Source organism: Styela clava, chromosome 5 (assembly GCF_964204865.1).
Source record: "Styela clava chromosome 5, kaStyClav1.hap1.2, whole genome shotgun sequence".
In the NCBI taxonomy this organism is placed as follows: domain Eukaryota; kingdom Metazoa; phylum Chordata; class Ascidiacea; order Stolidobranchia; family Styelidae; genus Styela; species Styela clava.
Window position 1 is genome coordinate 4,125,683 of NC_135254.1, and position 16,816 is coordinate 4,142,498.

The 16,816-nt window shown below is 35.7% G+C and overlaps 2 protein-coding genes across 4 annotated transcripts; both read right to left on the reverse strand.

The window, feature by feature from the left end:
- Positions 1–221: 221 nt before the first annotated feature.
- Positions 222–6,269, reverse strand: LOC120326741 (uncharacterized). Its single transcript, XM_078112666.1, has 2 exons — positions 2,796–6,269; positions 222–2,684 (listed from the first exon to the last, which is right to left on the reverse strand). The coding sequence occupies exons 1-2, from the start codon at positions 6,267–6,269 to the stop codon at positions 339–341; spliced, it is 5,820 nt and encodes a 1,939-aa protein (XP_077968792.1). The 3' UTR covers positions 222–338.
- Positions 6,270–10,835: 4,566 nt separating this feature from the next.
- On the reverse strand, positions 10,836–15,478 carry LOC144422705 (uncharacterized). Of its 3 annotated transcripts, none has more exons than XM_078112433.1 (2): positions 14,571–15,473; positions 10,836–11,100 (listed from the first exon to the last, which is right to left on the reverse strand). In XM_078112433.1, exons 1-2 carry the CDS (start codon positions 15,361–15,363, stop codon positions 11,069–11,071), a joined length of 825 nt encoding a protein of 274 aa, XP_077968559.1. In that variant the 5' UTR covers positions 15,364–15,473; the 3' UTR covers positions 10,836–11,068. The 3 variants fall into 3 exon arrangements, with proteins under 3 accessions (XP_077968559.1, XP_077968560.1, XP_077968558.1); XM_078112434.1 differs by having other exon boundaries at positions 11,070–11,095; XM_078112432.1 differs by lacking the exon at positions 10,836–11,100 and adding an exon at positions 12,937–13,344 and having other exon boundaries at positions 14,571–15,478.
- Positions 15,479–16,816: the final 1,338 nt, after the last annotated feature.

Here is a 16,816-nt window from a genome sequence, read left to right on the forward strand (position 1 = left end):
ATCCAATTAAGCAACTATACAGGAATTGATTGCGGTAAATGACAATTGTGTCTATCCAACCAATAGTTCTACGATAAACAGATAAAGTAGATAAGCAAATTTACTATGTGCGCTCCCGGTTTCAGGTTCTTGCCGAAGAGCCTTGCGGTAACTAAGAATACACATCAGTGAACCACTGCCCACTAGCGGTAATACACAGGAGCTAACTTTGAAAGGGGGTACACACAATACAAAAACTAACTATTGGCCCCAGTAACATGGCTCCCCAAAAAGGGTTCTTTGTTGACAAAGAAAACTTTTTTAAACGAAACATATGTACAGTACAAAAAGTAATAAAACTAAGATGTTGGCTCCTCGTCCGGGGAATCGCCATCTTTGGCTGCACGAACCAACAACACAAGTTTATGTATCGGTCTGTCGAGGTATGTCACCGCTTTTGTTCGTTTGCCTCTGGAATCAAGATTACAATCGGCAACAAGAACTCTAACTTTTCGAATGAGGCCATCCTCAGACGGATACAAGGCATCAACTCTGGCAAGTTGCCATTCATTTCTTGGGGCATTCTCATCGTTCACTATGACAATATCTCCAACACATAAATTCAGTTCAGTTTTAGTCCATTTCCCTCTTGGTTGTAGTGTTTGTAGATACTCCAATCTCCATCGATACCAAAATTGGTTCACAATGTACTGGACTCGTCTCCATCGACGTCTTGCATATACATCAGCTCTTTGAAATTGTCCAGGTGGAGGCAGAAGAACCTTTGGCTTCATCGTCAAAAGATGATTTGGTGTTAATGGCTCGGGTGAACCCACATCACCTAAATTAGAAACTGTAAGTGGTTTAGAATTAACCAAATGTTCAGCCTCCACAAGTACAGTACGAAAACTTTCATCATCAAGCTGTGAACCGAACTTTTGCATAATTGGCTCCAGAGCATTTCGAACTGTCCTTATTTGACGTTCACAACTTCCATGCATATGACTACATTTTGGAACATTAAACTTGAATTCGAACCAATCACACTCATTAGACAATAAATATTCTCTGACCTTGCATTGATCTATCTCACCAATAGCTTTTAGTAATTCGTTTCTTCCTCCAATAAAATTTGTTCCACAATCTGCTCTCAACTGCTTAATTGTTCCTCGTCTTGCTAGGAATCTCCTCAAGGCATTGAGAAATGAATCTGTATCTAATGAATTTGCAGACTCTAAATGAACTGCTCTGGAAGATAAACAAGTGAATATTATACCATATCTCTTTAAAATAGATCTACGCTCCTTTATTTCAAAAGGGCCGAAAACATCAACAGCTGAATAATCAAATAAGGCTGCTTCATTCACACGATCCTCTGGAAGATCGCTCATCCTTTGAACCTCAAGAGGTCTTCGGATACGTCTGCATGCAACACATGAAGTTATAAATTGTGACACAGCTGAGGTGCCTCCAACAATCCAATACCCATTTTGACGTATCTCATTCAGTGTCATTCCGCGTCCCATATGATGAACTTTCATATGAAAATGACGAATAATCAAATTAGTAACATGAGAATGCCTTGGCAAAAGCAATGGATGCTTACAATCCATGGGCATATTTGCTCTCCCTATTCTACCACCTACACGAATTAGTCCATCTTCATCGATATATGGATCCAATTTGTAAATTGAACTTCGGCTAAGTTTGTTTCGAATTTTAATTTTGGCTCGATCCAAAATTGCACCAGAAACTGCACAACTTTGCAGCTGCTCTATTTCCTCTGAAAAATGAATTTGCTGTAAACATCTGATAATTACTTTCTCTGAAATCGACAAATTTTCAACTTCCAAATTATTCGCACAATCAACTTTTCTCAGCTTGTGACAAAATCGAATACAGTTGGCCACAGCTCGCTTGGCTTTGAACCAAGAAGAAAATATGTCCAGTCTATCAATATCAAAATTATACCCAACAGTATTCTCTTTTTCAACTGTTATGAACGCTGTTGCCTTTTTCATTTCATGTTTCAACAAGGCATCTGTTTTATCATTTGGTACATAGGAAACTTCTGGTGGTTCATAAGCTCCTTTACATTGCAAAAACTCAGGACCATTCCACCATTTTGAATCAGCAATTAACTTTTTTACTGATATACCACGACTTGCCAAATCACTTGGGTTTTGATTAGATTCAACATGTAACCATGTACTAACATCAGACACATCAAGAATTTGTTGTATCCTATTTGCAACAAATACATGAAATCTTTTCACTGGATTGTTCACATAACCCAGCACCACCATACTATCAACCCAAAAATATTCCTTAATATTTTCATACCTTAGTTCTTCCCGTAAATATCTGCTCATTCGTGCAGAAATTGTAGCTGCTGTCAATTCCATCCTTGGAATGGAAATTTGCTTCAACGGAGCAACACGAGATTTCCCCATGAGCAAGGTGCAGTGTGAATCTCCATTTTCATTCACCAATCTGACATATGAACATTGACCATAACCAGACTGACATGCATCTGAGAAATGATGCATTTCAACAACTTTCACTACTCCAAAATTTGGTGGTTTGATGCATCTGCTAATTGTTAAATTATCAATGCCATGTAAGTCGTCAATCCATGCATTGACTCTTGGTTGTACATTCTCTGGGATAGGATCATCCCAATCAATTTTGCTTTTACAAAGTTCCTGCAAAATTTTCTTACCTTCCAATATCACAGGTGACAGAAATCCCATTGGATCAAATATAGAACTCACAATTGATAGAAATCCTCTTCTGGTTCGTGGTTGATTTTTCTATTGCAAATGATAGCGAAAAACATCATCATTCACATCCCACAGCATACCTAGAACTCTCTCAATTGGAAGTGGATCATTATTCAAATCAATTGTTTTTACACTACTAGCCCGATCACATTCAGGAATAGATTCTATGACTTCTCTCCGATTCGACACAAATTTATGCAACTTTAGACCTGCTTTGGCACACAGAGAAGTACTATTTTTAATGAGCAACTTAGCTTCATTAACAGTTTCGAGAGACTGTAAACCATCATCCACATAAAAATTATCTCTCACAAAATCAGCTGCTTCTATCCCAAATGCCTTTTCACCATCATCTCCAGCTAATTTCAATCCATACATTGCAACACCTGGGCTACTACGAGCACCAAATGGATGTCGAGTCATTCTATACTCAGTTAATTCTGATTCGGTGTTACCATTATTCCACCAAAAGAATCTCAACAAATCTCTGTCTTGTTCTCGTACAACAAACTGATGGAACATACCTTTTATGTCTCCCATTACAGCAATTTCCTCTTTCCGAAATCGGCACAAAATTCCTGTCATTCCACTCATAAGATCTGGTCCAGTGAGCAAATGATCATTAATGCATTCTCCTTTATACAAAGCACTCAAATCGAAAACAACTCTGATGGTTTTCTTCTTACTATGAAAAACAGCAGTATGTGGCACATAATTAACTTTTCCATCACTAACAACAAGTCTATTTTCTGGCACCCTTTCAGCATAATTTTTTATCATATCTTCCATGAATTCAACATATTTACTTTTATACTCTGAATCCTTTTCAAATCGTTTTTTCAATTGCATTACTCGTTTCAATACCATGGGCTTGTTATTCGGTAATTTAACTTGGTCACATTTCAATGGTAAAGGCATTTCATACATTCCATTGTCACATTTAATAACATTTCCAGAAAGTATTTTCACAAACCTTTGATCCTCAATTGACATATTTTCATGCTTACTTTTGTGATCAACAAAATCTATTTCCATCATCTGATTGAGCTGTTGAGGACTTACAATTTCTTTTACTTTTGTGGAAAATACAAATGATGATTTACCATTGCTCTCTAACAGATTTTCCGCTGTGGAACAATCTTGTGTCACTTCGACACGATGAGATATTGAACTTTTATCATCACGTTTGCCATTTTTGCAAACATTTCCAATTATTCCCCAACCCAATATAGACTTTTGACCATATGGATCATTTTCCCGTCCATGAATTATGTCACGAGGCCTTACCGCACTAGGAATGTTACTACCAATGAGAATACTGACCTTCAATTTTGAATCATAAGGCATAAGTTTGTCTGCAATTTTCTCCAAATGTTTCCACTGTTTGGCAACTTCAGGTTTTGGAATTTGTGAAGGGCTCGCAGGTACTTGCTCACGAGTATAAGCTTGTGGAATATCTATCTTTACTTGACGATCCATACTCATCACCTGTAGTCCTCTGATTCTCTGCGAAGACACCAACGCTCCAGATTTCATCATCGTAGAGAGTTTTAACTGTGTCTGTACACCTTTCACATCAAGTTGCTTTTGCAATTCCTCAGAAACAAAACAACAATTAGATTGATCATCTAATATGCAGTAGCACTGGATTTCCTTAGATGGATTTTTACTATTTCTCACAAATACTGGAACAATCATAGAATTATGTTTGCCACCACTTTGACCTTCTATGGTGCAAACTTGAGTACATTTAGAATCACTTTTATCAAGAGTTTTAACCACATGGAGGGCAGTCAAATGTAACCTATTGCAAATCTTACATGTAACCCTCTGCTTACAAAAATTAACCCTGTGACCTCTATTAGAACCACATCCATAACACAGTCTCTCTTTCAGAAAAAAGGTCTTCTTGTCCTTTATTGACAATTTACCAAATTCATCACAATCATCTATATGATGACAAACACTACAAAATGGGCATTTGTTCGCATTCATATTTTCTACTTTATGAGCATATGCTCTCGCATTCTGTGCACTTCTATAACTGGAAAAAGACTTACTTTTCTTTTCCCTGTCATCATATGACTTCACATATTCACGATTTTTGTTCATATGTTCAAGCTCAGGAATATTCTCCTTTTCTGACGCTTCATTTACAAATTTAACAATTTCATCAAAAGGTGGATAGCTATTTTTTCCATATTTTGATCTCCAATTTTTAACAGTACCACGCCAAGCATCTTGCAAATAGGTTGGTAAACGTTCAATTACTTTTACACTTTCAACAGAAAAATCAAGTACCTCCAGATCTTTGATCTTATGTTTTGCAACTTTGACTTGGTCAAGGAAATCACCATATCTCTGAATTCCAGCAGCATCACGAAATCTAATTCTTGGCCATGATGCCAATTTTTCAAGAAATGCTTTACATATGACACTTTCATTGCCATATCTTGACTTCAATTTTTCCTTTGCTTCTGCATACGCAGTATCAGACTGTAACAACACAAGATCTTGAATCATTGTTTTAGGATCCCCTGATAAATGTTGACTGAGTAAATTAAGTTTTTGGCGTACATTGGTAGTTTTAGCTTCAATAAGAGCATCAAAATCAGATTCCCAGGCAGGAAATTTTAATGGATTACCATCAAAAATATCAACTTTAATTTGTGGCAAAGCATATGCATTGCCTAGCATACTATTTGATATTGCCAACTCTCTCAAACATGCACTTAAATCATTATTTAAATGAGAAACACTATTCATGTTAACTTCAGGAGAAACAAATGTAGTGTACGCACCTGATGGAGAATGCTGAAAAGCATTTGCATGTTGTGAATTCATACCTAAATTAATATTCTCACATACAATATCATTTGAGTTATCTTCTCCATGAATTGTTTTCAAACTATGATCCCAATCTGATTTCAAGATCTGTGATTGTTGACTACTTGAATTTGCAATAAAATCTTCTTCATTCAACCCGAAAGGATTTTCAACTTGCTGGACCTTCTTGCAAACTTGTGCTCTTGCCTTCTTCGACTCGAGTTCCTTCTTGTGCAAGTGCAATTCCAACTGGCTTTGCTGCATTAACTTATGCATTTGAAGTTGACTTTCATCAGCCAAAATCTTCATTTTTCTTTGATATTCCAGCTGTAGTGCTTGAAGATTGAGCAACTTTTCTTCTTCCACGGATTTTACTTTAACTTCGAGTTCCCCAACATCCTTCTGTAAATCATACCATTCTTGCTTACTGTCAAGAGCAATCTTTTCTGATTTACGACTAACATTACTAGATGCAGATGTCCGATATGTGGAGCTTCTGGATGAACTTTCATCTCTCTTTTCCATGAGATTATCAACAGTTTCTTCAGCAATCCTAGTCGCATCTTTCACTTCTCTGTCCACTTGTTGAATACCCCGAAACAAAGATGTCCTCTCCTTTCTTGACACCATCTCTTCAAGCGCTGACCACATCTCCATTAATTCCCGTGAAGATGCACGCATTGCAGATGATGCTCTTAGGATATGGCTAACATGCTTTGCTGTTTCGCATAGTTTCACAAGCTTCTGACAAAGTTTAGATACGCCTTTAGATTTGCCTCTGTTGATCAAACTCTTGTTTCCTATTTTCCACAACTTTCGATGACGGTCTGATCTTTCTCTTTGTAATGTTTACAATATCACCATGTTCCATGGATGCTGGCTCAGAAGTTACAAGTTTACCTTTTGCAAACCTTTTTCGCGCAGATTTCATCATGAAATAAATCTGTTTACACTGTCACCCAAACGGAAAGCAACACTGTTGCCAGTCAGTTACTGTAAACTCCTGGAAGTTAAATGACTAGGGAAACTCTTCAGCTTTTATCAGTGCTGTCACCACTGATAATCTACTTTTTCCTTTCACAACAGTACTCAGGCCTCCAAGCTGGAACTTCCACTCTTCTAAAGGCTGATAGACTTTGTCATTTACTGTTACGCCTTTCTACTAAAGGCTGGAAGATATGTTGTCAATTACTTCCACTCTTCTTAATACAACCAAATACTTCAAAGGCTGATAGACTTTGTCATTTACTGTTACGGTAGCCAAAGTCCAACTTAGTTCAATAGCCCCGCAAATAGACTATGACCGCAATGCATTTATACGCGCTCCCAAAACCTGTCTTGCTGTCTATGATACACTGGAAATATGCAGCTCTGATATTGTTGTTTGAAATGATATTTTAATCCAAGTAAATCCACAGTTAAACAGAGTATTCAGTTATTAAATGTAATCCAATTAAGCAACTATACAGGAATTGATTGCGGTAAATGACAATTGTGTCTATCCAACCAATAGTTCTACGATAAACAGATAAAGTAGATAAGCAAATTTACTATGTGCGCTCCCGGTTTCAGGTTCTTGCCGAAGAGCCTTGCGGTAACTAGGAATACACATCAGTGAACCACTGCCCACTAGCGGTAATACACAGGAGCTAACTTTGAAAGGGGGTACACACAATACAAAAACTAACTATTGGCCCCAGTAACATTAATATTATTTAGGACTTCCAATGTTACACTAGTCCAGCCATGATAAATTGCACCGATCTCCAACTCTGAATCAATGTTTATAGCTAAACTTGATTGTTCTGCAGCTGATTAGGTCTTGAGAAAAAATTGAATATTGTCTTCTAAATCCTGGTATTGCCAGTTGGAAGGTGAATAAGTTGATGCACTTTTTTTCCAGTCTTGCAAATTTTTATGACATATTTTTTCAGCTACTTTCCTCTTTTTTGGGGAAGATCTATTCAAAGTTGGCGTGCATCTTGAGTATTGCACCAATTCAAAGACGCGACTGTGAGGCTTTGTTGAATATTTCTCTCTTTTTATATAAAATTACAATCTTGAACATACTGGAATGCAACAACGATTACTCATGTTGATGAGTGATGTGAATAAATAGCCTATAACAGTATAATACAAATTATGCAATTCTAAAAAAAGTAATACAAAAACGTAAAGAAGAGATAAAACGAGTTGACTTAAAAAAAAGAAATTGTTACTTTTGGAGTTTGGTAAATCTGTGAATACTATCAGACTATAGTGCTGGTATGTTAGTCGTAAGTTATAATAGTATTGAAGGTTGTGTAACTAAAAAGATCGTAACCCAGTACCGGACTCACAGAACATAAGAAATAAAGTAGCCTAGGCCCTAGGTTACGATAATCGGGTAGAATATTGCAGTATTGAGGTGTTTCATAGAACGCCAAGTTACCGTACCGTACCTGCGTTGTCTTGAGGGGGAAATACTAGTTGAAGCCGAAAAGTAAATCTAATCTATCTTGAAATAAACTAAAGAGACCGAGCTTAAGATAGACAACCGGCATTTGATTAAAGAATTGAACCAATTTAATGAAATACTAGGGCTAGGCCCATAGGCTGCTGTGCTAAAAATATAGAGCGAGACATTTTGTGCACATACCACCGTCTTCACCAAGCTCCGCGCAAATCAAGTGATCGCAATAGAGCGTGAAGCTGCAGAAACTCGAAACGCGATTAACTTTGTTTGTTTTATTAATGTGGGCGTGACTTTCTAGACTAGTTTCATTCCCCTGTACTGAACTAAGCTCAGCGCTATAATCAGCCACTAAAGAACTGGTTCAAAATAAACACTTACAGCAAACTATCATGAATTATTCATGACATGAGTGTACCAACTTGGTCCAATTTTAACTATGCTAAACCAACATTTGTTTGACTAGATTCTTTAGGAATCATCATGTTTCCTAATGTGCGGTGGCCATAAAAGTTTCTGTCTATCATAACTAGCTTCTCAACTCTGCGAAACTAGAAGACACAGCATGTCCCTACATAGATAAACATGCATTATTATCCCCAAACCAGTGATAACAACAGACTAGTTATTCACGAAAAGTTTAGATCGTGTATGCCCTAACAATCAGAAGCGATGGCTCAGTAGTTAACATGTATTACACATCTTTGACTCCATGCACACCACCTCATCTAGTGTGTAATAAATTGAGTAGACAATATCGACCCCAAAAAATATTTAGGTTGTTTCAAGAAGATTAGCTCTTTACATGTCAGTGTCTGTTTGCCCTGTTGGGAGTGAAAACATGAACAAATATTGCATCAAATTTCTATAGCATTTTATAGATTCTCTAATATAATGAAATTTGAATTGTGATATGCGTTTGTGTGCTTCTTAAACCAATCTATATTAGTATGAAGGACAAATGTCATGCTGAGATGGATTGCTGGTTTGAAACTAGACATGTTTGAATTTATTTTTTATAACATGTTTCATGTGTCCACTGCAAACTATGGACACCAGGTTTTGTTCAGTTTTGCTGGAAATCACTTGCCTTGTTAGTTGTTACGCATATTTTTATTTCAAAATTCTCTAAATCTCATAATTTTTTTAGATTGTAATTGTCATGTTGGATGGTTAAGGTGCGCATACGTATTCAACTTCATCCTAAGTTATGTTTGCCTTTCGGGTAGTTTGCTGTTATTACATTATTTTGTGTTTTACAATCAAAATTAAATTCATTGAATGATTAGCTCCATATTCTCTTGACATTGATTTTCTAATAGGCAAGCAGAATACTGGAATACACAAAAAAATTATTTTCATTAACATTTTAAAGGCCTATATAACCTTAAGTCACACTTTATCTCTGATCATTTATTATATGATACTCGTGACTTCAAATGTTTTTTAAAATCACTGTCTCAAATTTTCGTTTCAGCCAAATATGAAAACAACCACTTTTTTGTTGATTTTCAAAGCTTCTACAGAGTAGCGAATGAAACACATGATTGAATAAAATTACTTTCAAAACCAACTTGGGGAGTAATATTTGAATTTGATCCCAAGTTGTTGAGTTTGCACTGAATGTGAGTAAAACTGATTTTTGATTTTTTTACTCACGAACTTTTTACTCATAAAGTTACACTTTGTTGCCCACCATTCTTTAATATTTTAACTTGTGACCCCAATTACTATTAAAAATCTTTTTTCAAATTTGTTGGCAAGTTGCTGATCTTATTTTTTTTTGTTTTTAATTAAACCTTCAGGCTTGCATATATTTTTCATACAATCATAGTGTTCTCCAAAAATCTGTTCTTTCTTGAATAGTTTTTCTTGTTTTGCGAATATGTATGTATGTATGTTTATTCGTCTCGTAAAAGCAATATAAAAGCGTAAGTACTTATAAATACTGAAGACGGGATGTATGCACAAGACCATATTGGCCTAAAACACAGATGTGCGGCATACACCCCTTTGATTTATATAAATTATAATAGGGTAAATCAAATATGTACAATATGGTCCTTTATACAGGCAGTTGTGCGAGGAGGGTGGGTGGATGCGGTAACAGGGATATGGGTGGAGTGTACAAAACTGTTTGTACAAAGGAGTTTGTTAGACAAAACAACATCTATAAATAGAGACACAACACAACATGAAACACAATGCATATGAATATAGTAATAATTTTTTTTTTTTTTTTTTTAAAAAAATTAAGAATTTGGATGAATGTACAATACCATTGAGTGATGATACCACATACTATAAAACGCGGGAATGGTCAAGTTTAAAGGGTGTGTACATATATGGTATGCACCACTCAAGGGCGACAGTGTTATAAGTGGTCTATGGCTGTTTTGGCCAAAATGTGACCCTACAGGTTTTGGCGAAATATGATAAAAAAGGTATGTATCAAATGACTCACTATTATAAGGTTTTTTTTGAAATTCTGGATTCAGCCAAAAACAATGAAGTTTCAAAAAATAAAAAATAAAAAAAATTAATAAAAAGCATTTCCACAAAACCTATTATGGTTGCATTTCAGCCAGAAGATTAGAAAGGTATAAAGGTACAGTGGGATAGGGCATGATAAGTTATAAAGAGAAGCCATTTTACCATGTCATGGTTTTTCCAATGTAAATTAAAATAATAAAATTATATGGTATCCTGGGATGAGCAGAAGAAAAAGTGTGATTCGGTGATAGGTAGCAACAATGGAAATAAATTGAACAGCATGCTACTCAAACAAGAACCATTGTCCCTACTCCCTACTATTTGAGCATTCTATCTATAACCTAAATTGCTGTGCTTTTGTTGTTGTCTAATTACGCATGATAATGAAATTAGAATGGTGTGCTAGTTATTAATTCAGTCCATTGTTCTATATTGAATCCGGGTGAGGTATCCTGTGGAGTTATTGAAATTGTCAGCTGGTCTATGGTGACTGAAGAGGAGGACAGTTTCCTGATAGTTCATTCAATCCAAATAATCAACAGCTCTCCCTTTCAGTGTTGAACTGACCTTGAAAAAATAATCTCCAAACAGTAACATGTTCAAAGCAGAGAAAATTGCTAATATGATGATGATATATATTGTTTAAGTTTGGAACGAAATTCTGAGTTCGATTTTGAATTTTTGATGTCATCGGGTAGGGAATTCCAAGCTTTTGGTCCACATACTGCGATTGATTCTTGTGAAATACTTTTACTGACAAATGGAATAAAAAAATTATCTTTATTTCTGCTGTTTGAATTTGGGTTTGCTTGGAACAGGCTGTTCAGGCTGGACGGAAGCTCTCCAATGTGACAAGAGAACATCATATTACATAGTTCGAATTTAGCTAAATCCACAACTCGTAGTAGCCTATGCTCTTTAAATAAGTCATCAATTTTTTCGCGATTACCTCTATGAAAAACTCTTCTAATAAAGCGATTGCAAACACTTTGAATTTTTTTGAGAATGGACGATTGGCGATGAACATAAGCTGAGGCACAATAACGAATATGGCTTTCTATCAGAGAGTGGTATAGAGATATTAAACAAGATGTATTTAAGTAGTTGGCTATTTTCGTAATGGCACTAAGAGACGACCTTGTTTTCGATAGAACCATATTGGTGTGTTGTTTCCAAGACAATTTATCATCGATCATTACACCCAGAAAGCGAGTCTGATTAACTCTTTCTATATTTATTCCATTTAATTCCAAATTTTGTTGCAGAGTTGGACACTTTTGCTTCGGCGTGCTAAATATCATATATTTAGTTTTATCGACATTAATAGTGAGTTTGTTCGCAGACAACCAAGCTTGAATATTTTCTAAGTCGGTATTTGCCTTGGTCAAAAGTTCAGGCAAGTTTTTGCCTCGAAGATATGGCGTTGAGTCATCAGCAAAAAGTATGATATCAGAGTGAAGAAGAGAATTCGGAAAGTCGTTAATAATGATTGAAAAACATAATGGAGCCAAAATAGAACCTTGTAAAGTACCTACAGTCAAATTACAGTATGTGCTAGATGCTACCTCATTGTATATAACTACTTGTTTCCTTCCTGATAAGTAGCTTTTAAACCAATTATAACTCTGACCTCTAACGCCAATATGGTGCAATTTGGCTAGTAATATGTCATGGTCAATACTATCAAATGCCTTGGAAAGGTCCAAGAACATACTGAGAGTATACTCATTCTTATCAAATCCTTCTAGAATTTTACTGACAAGCAGGGATGTTGCATGAGATGTTGAATGATTTTGACGAAAGCCAAATTCTTGTGAATAAAAGAAATTTTTTTGGTCTAGGAAATGGTTGAGTCGTTTGTACATAATTTTTTCTAGAATTTTTGAAAATGCGGGAAGTAAGCTGATCGGTCGGTAGTTTTTTACATCTTTTGCATTTCCTTTTTTGAACAATGGCATAACTTTGGATAATTTGAACTGGTTTATGTATTTACCAGATTGTAATGAGCAGTTAAAGATATGTGCGAGAGCACAAATACAATTCCAGGGCATCATTCGTATAACTTTAAAGGGAATTTCATCTGTTCCACAACTGGTTTTGGGTCGAAAAGATTTCAGAATATTTTGGACTTCGAAAGCTGTTGTCGGGGCAAGAAACATGGAGGTTTTACTGCGATGCCCCATATATTGCTTAAAGTCATCCCTTCTAGTATGAGTAAACCGTTCGACCATTTTATTTCCAATTGTAGAAAAGTGCGAATTAAAATGATCTGCTATTTCGACAGGATCCGAGGTTTCCTGGCCGTTAATAGAAAATACTTTTGTTAGATTTGGTTTAGAACGCCCAAGCATCGTTCATAGTACGCCAAGTTTTCTTAAGATCATTACGATGTCTACCTAGTAATGACTTGTAAAAATTTTGTTTCTTAGCAGTTATCAATTTCTCATATTTTTTCTTGCATTCTGAATATTTAAATTTGGTCTGCTCTGATTTTTCAGTAAGATAGTTTTTGTATAGTTTATGCTTTTTTTTTCTGCATTTTTAAGAGTTCCTTGTCAAACCATTTATTATTATTTTTAATATTTCTTTTCTTCAGAGGGAAGCAAGTTTTAAAAGATTCAGAAAAATACTCATTAAAAGTTCTGAAGGCTATATCAGGATCTGTTTTGCTGAACACAGCAGAAAAGTCACTTTGTTCTAACATGAGTTTAAAATTATCTAAATTTGAGATATTATATTGCCTGAAGTATTCGTTTTCTGCCTTGCGAAGTTTTTTTCTTAATGGAATGCAAACCAGGACTGGCAGGTGGTCTGAAATAGGATCCACTATCATTGCACTGCGGGGTTTACAATCGAAGATGTTTGTCCAAATATGGTCAATGATTGTAAAGCTGCTTTGAGTGATTCGAGTTGGCTTTGACACCACAGGGTAAAATGAAGCCGAATTCATCAGCTCACAAAATTCATCTACAGTCTTGTTTGTTTCCAGAAGATTATAATTGAGGTCTCCCATGATAATACAATTTTTCGATAAGGTTTGGAGTGTCGATTCCAGAATACTAATAAATTGATTATTGCTTTGACTATCTGATAAGGGAGATCTGTAAATTGTTCCACACGTCACAATTCTATCCTTTGAATAAATGTCTACGAAAGTGGATTCAAAAATTCGCTCATTCATAATTGAAATGTCAGGTCTAGCCTTGAAGGTAATATTTTTTTTGATGTATAGGCCAACACCCCCACCTTTCGAAGTCACTCGAGGATTTGATAAAAAAGTATAGTCACCCAGGTTCATGTGGGATCCTATCTGATTTGGTTTTAGCCATGTTTCATTGACTGCTATTAAATCTGGGCAGACTGTCATTGAGGCTATAAGAGCTTCAAGTTTTGAAAAGTTTCTTGGGTTGGCCAAGGAACGCATATTAATACACATTGTGACAAGTGGGTTCAAGTTATCACTGCATAGGATATCTAAATTAGCGGCAGAAAGATATTGACAATCAGACATACAAATTTTTGTGGAATCGCTTATTTCATCATTATCAATATTCAGTAACGAAGCCTCAGTAAAAAATTCGTTAAGAATTTCTGGGGTCAGAGTCGAGGAAGGGTCATTATTCAGGCATAGGTCATTTACTTCTGTATTAGATAACGAGCTGAATGGCAGGCTATTTCGTAGGCAAAGTCTACAGTACCAAGGTATATCATTTGGTTCATTACATAGTTTACGAAACTCTTGTAAATTTAAACCACTACATTTTAGATGAATCCAACGATTACATTTATCACAGTAGATCCCCTTTTCCCTATTGTTTACAGATTTTGGGCATCCACGACATGGTAAATCTCTCTTATTAACATTCATATGGGCAAAAAAGATAAACAAAAGTAAATAAACAAAAGTTGCTCTTGTGTTTAGTGCTTACAATGAGAATTTGGGCTGTTCTAGCATATCAATAATTCATAGTCTGTAGTTTTACGGTATCTTACTTATATCATAATATCTGATGTGGTTCTAATAATTATTTTCTTACCGTTATGAAATCCATATATGTCTCCATTCATAGTCCAAACATTCTTAAGTCCGAGAACTCTTCTTGCTTCGGTGAGAAGTTCGACTCGACGTTTTGTCAGCGATTCGGTAATTGATAGTCCAGTCTTTTTAAGTCTTCTTTTCATGGAGTAAATCATATTTTTGGTGCTGCGACGTACAAATTTAACTATTATAGGAACGTTTCCTTTGCCATCAGCTGGGAGAATATGTGTAACGTCTATATCTCCATATTGTATAGGCCATTCTAATTTCAAGGCCGAGTTTAGCGTATTAGCCACATATGTTTCAAATTGTCCATAATGACCTGCTTTCGGTATTCGTTTGCAGCCATGCAGTAAGATACAGTTCCTCCTCCCATATTGTTCTAAATTATCGATTGCAATTTCGTTTTTTGTGGCGCTTTCTTTAATTTGTTCAACTATTTTGGCTAAACTTTCAAGTTTATTTAATATGCAGCTAGATTTGTTTTCCAGGGCGTCAAGCTTGGTTGCCGGAAGATTGGGTACCGGTACCGGTGGACTGATGTTGTTGACCTCCAAGTTTGGCCTTCTAGTACTTCGCTTAGCTCCATTGTCAATTTGGGTTCCTGCCGGTACTTGAACGTTGCCAGAATTTTTCATCTTAGCTAATTTGGTTTCCACTTCAGCCCTGGCTTTCTTTTCCTTTGCTATATCTTGTTGTAGTTCTATCTGTTGTTTTTGCAGGCATTGTAAAGTCGCTAGCACCTCTTTCATAAGTTGACTTTGGTTGTTGGTTGCTTCGATATTATCCATGTTATTTCACGTAGTCCGTTGTTTGTAAGTACAGGTTTATAGTATTGTTAGATATAGCTAGAACGTTAGCCTATATTCAGCAGCACATCTAAATCTTAATTATACCTAATTACTTAATAGGCCTAAATTAGTTTTGTCATCCATTAACTTTAATTCTGTGTAGGATTATTGTTAATGGGGAGTTTTTTTACCGTGTGGGATTTTGTTGCAAACCACAGGATTATTACCGTATTTCCTTGTTTTCTGCTTGATTCACAACAAAGTGACACTTTGATTCACAACAGCTGTAACAGTGCTAGGAAAGTGGGTAGTTGTAGGCTAAGTGGTCTTGAATGTCTTTTTTGTGTTTTACTTACATATATTCTTAACTGGTGTCTTTGAATCACTATATTTGTTGTGATAATGAATGACCTTGGTGAGACACGCCCAGTTGTTTTGCCACCAGTCTACCAGTACCAATCCAACTCTGGTATGGGAATACGGGCATTGTTTATTAAACTAATTGCTTGCTTGAAATGTGTGAAATGTGTAGTAGAGGAAGCTGTACAGATCAGCGGTTACAGAATTATGAGAACTACCCTACTTTACTGTAGTGTTTATTTATACAGTTATAATGCATAACTAAAGCAAGCACGCAAATTATACAAGTTAACTGAAAAGTATATTAGAGTATACCGGTATCCAGCGAGAGACATGTTAGCTCGACCAGCTTCACTATCCGAATGTCCTTCAAGAATGTCCTCAACGCAATGTGCTTGACAATGATGTCATAATAGCTCTTGATCACCATATAGTGACAATTCACCATCACAACATGTACCAGGAAGAATAAGAACTTCCGCATATCCATCAAGTTCATGCTGCCGAAAACTTATACCGTAATTGGCTATATCAGTAGAATAAATATAATATTGTAAAATAGTTTAAAACATGAGAATAAATCATACTGTTGTCGGTCATGCTTAAAGCTAACCTGATAGAAACATCAGAGAATTAGGCAATAACAAATTAGTTAAAATATCCAAGATTGTTGCTAGTAAAATCAATTCCGCAATTTGTATTGCAAACCCTGCATTCATATTCTTCAGCTTCAGTATATAGATATATAGCTTGGTGTAAGCTAGCAAACTGAATAAAATAATGATAATAATTTGTGGGCAATCCGAAAAAAATGACACTTTTGAAAAACAGAATTTTCTAGCAAATATGAGCAGCAGTCCAATTTCAGTTTTGTATTAAGTATCAGGTATGTATGTATCAGGACCAAACTTGCAAACAATTTTGGTTTGATTATGAGGAGCTGGCTCGTATTAAATAACATATTAAATGGTTTGGCAGTGGTTTTGGTCTGAATCAAGTGTCAGGAAAATTAAACAATGAAAATTTGTTGAATATACATTAGTCATTATTTAATATAACCGTATATCCTACAAACCATATAACCCTACAAATT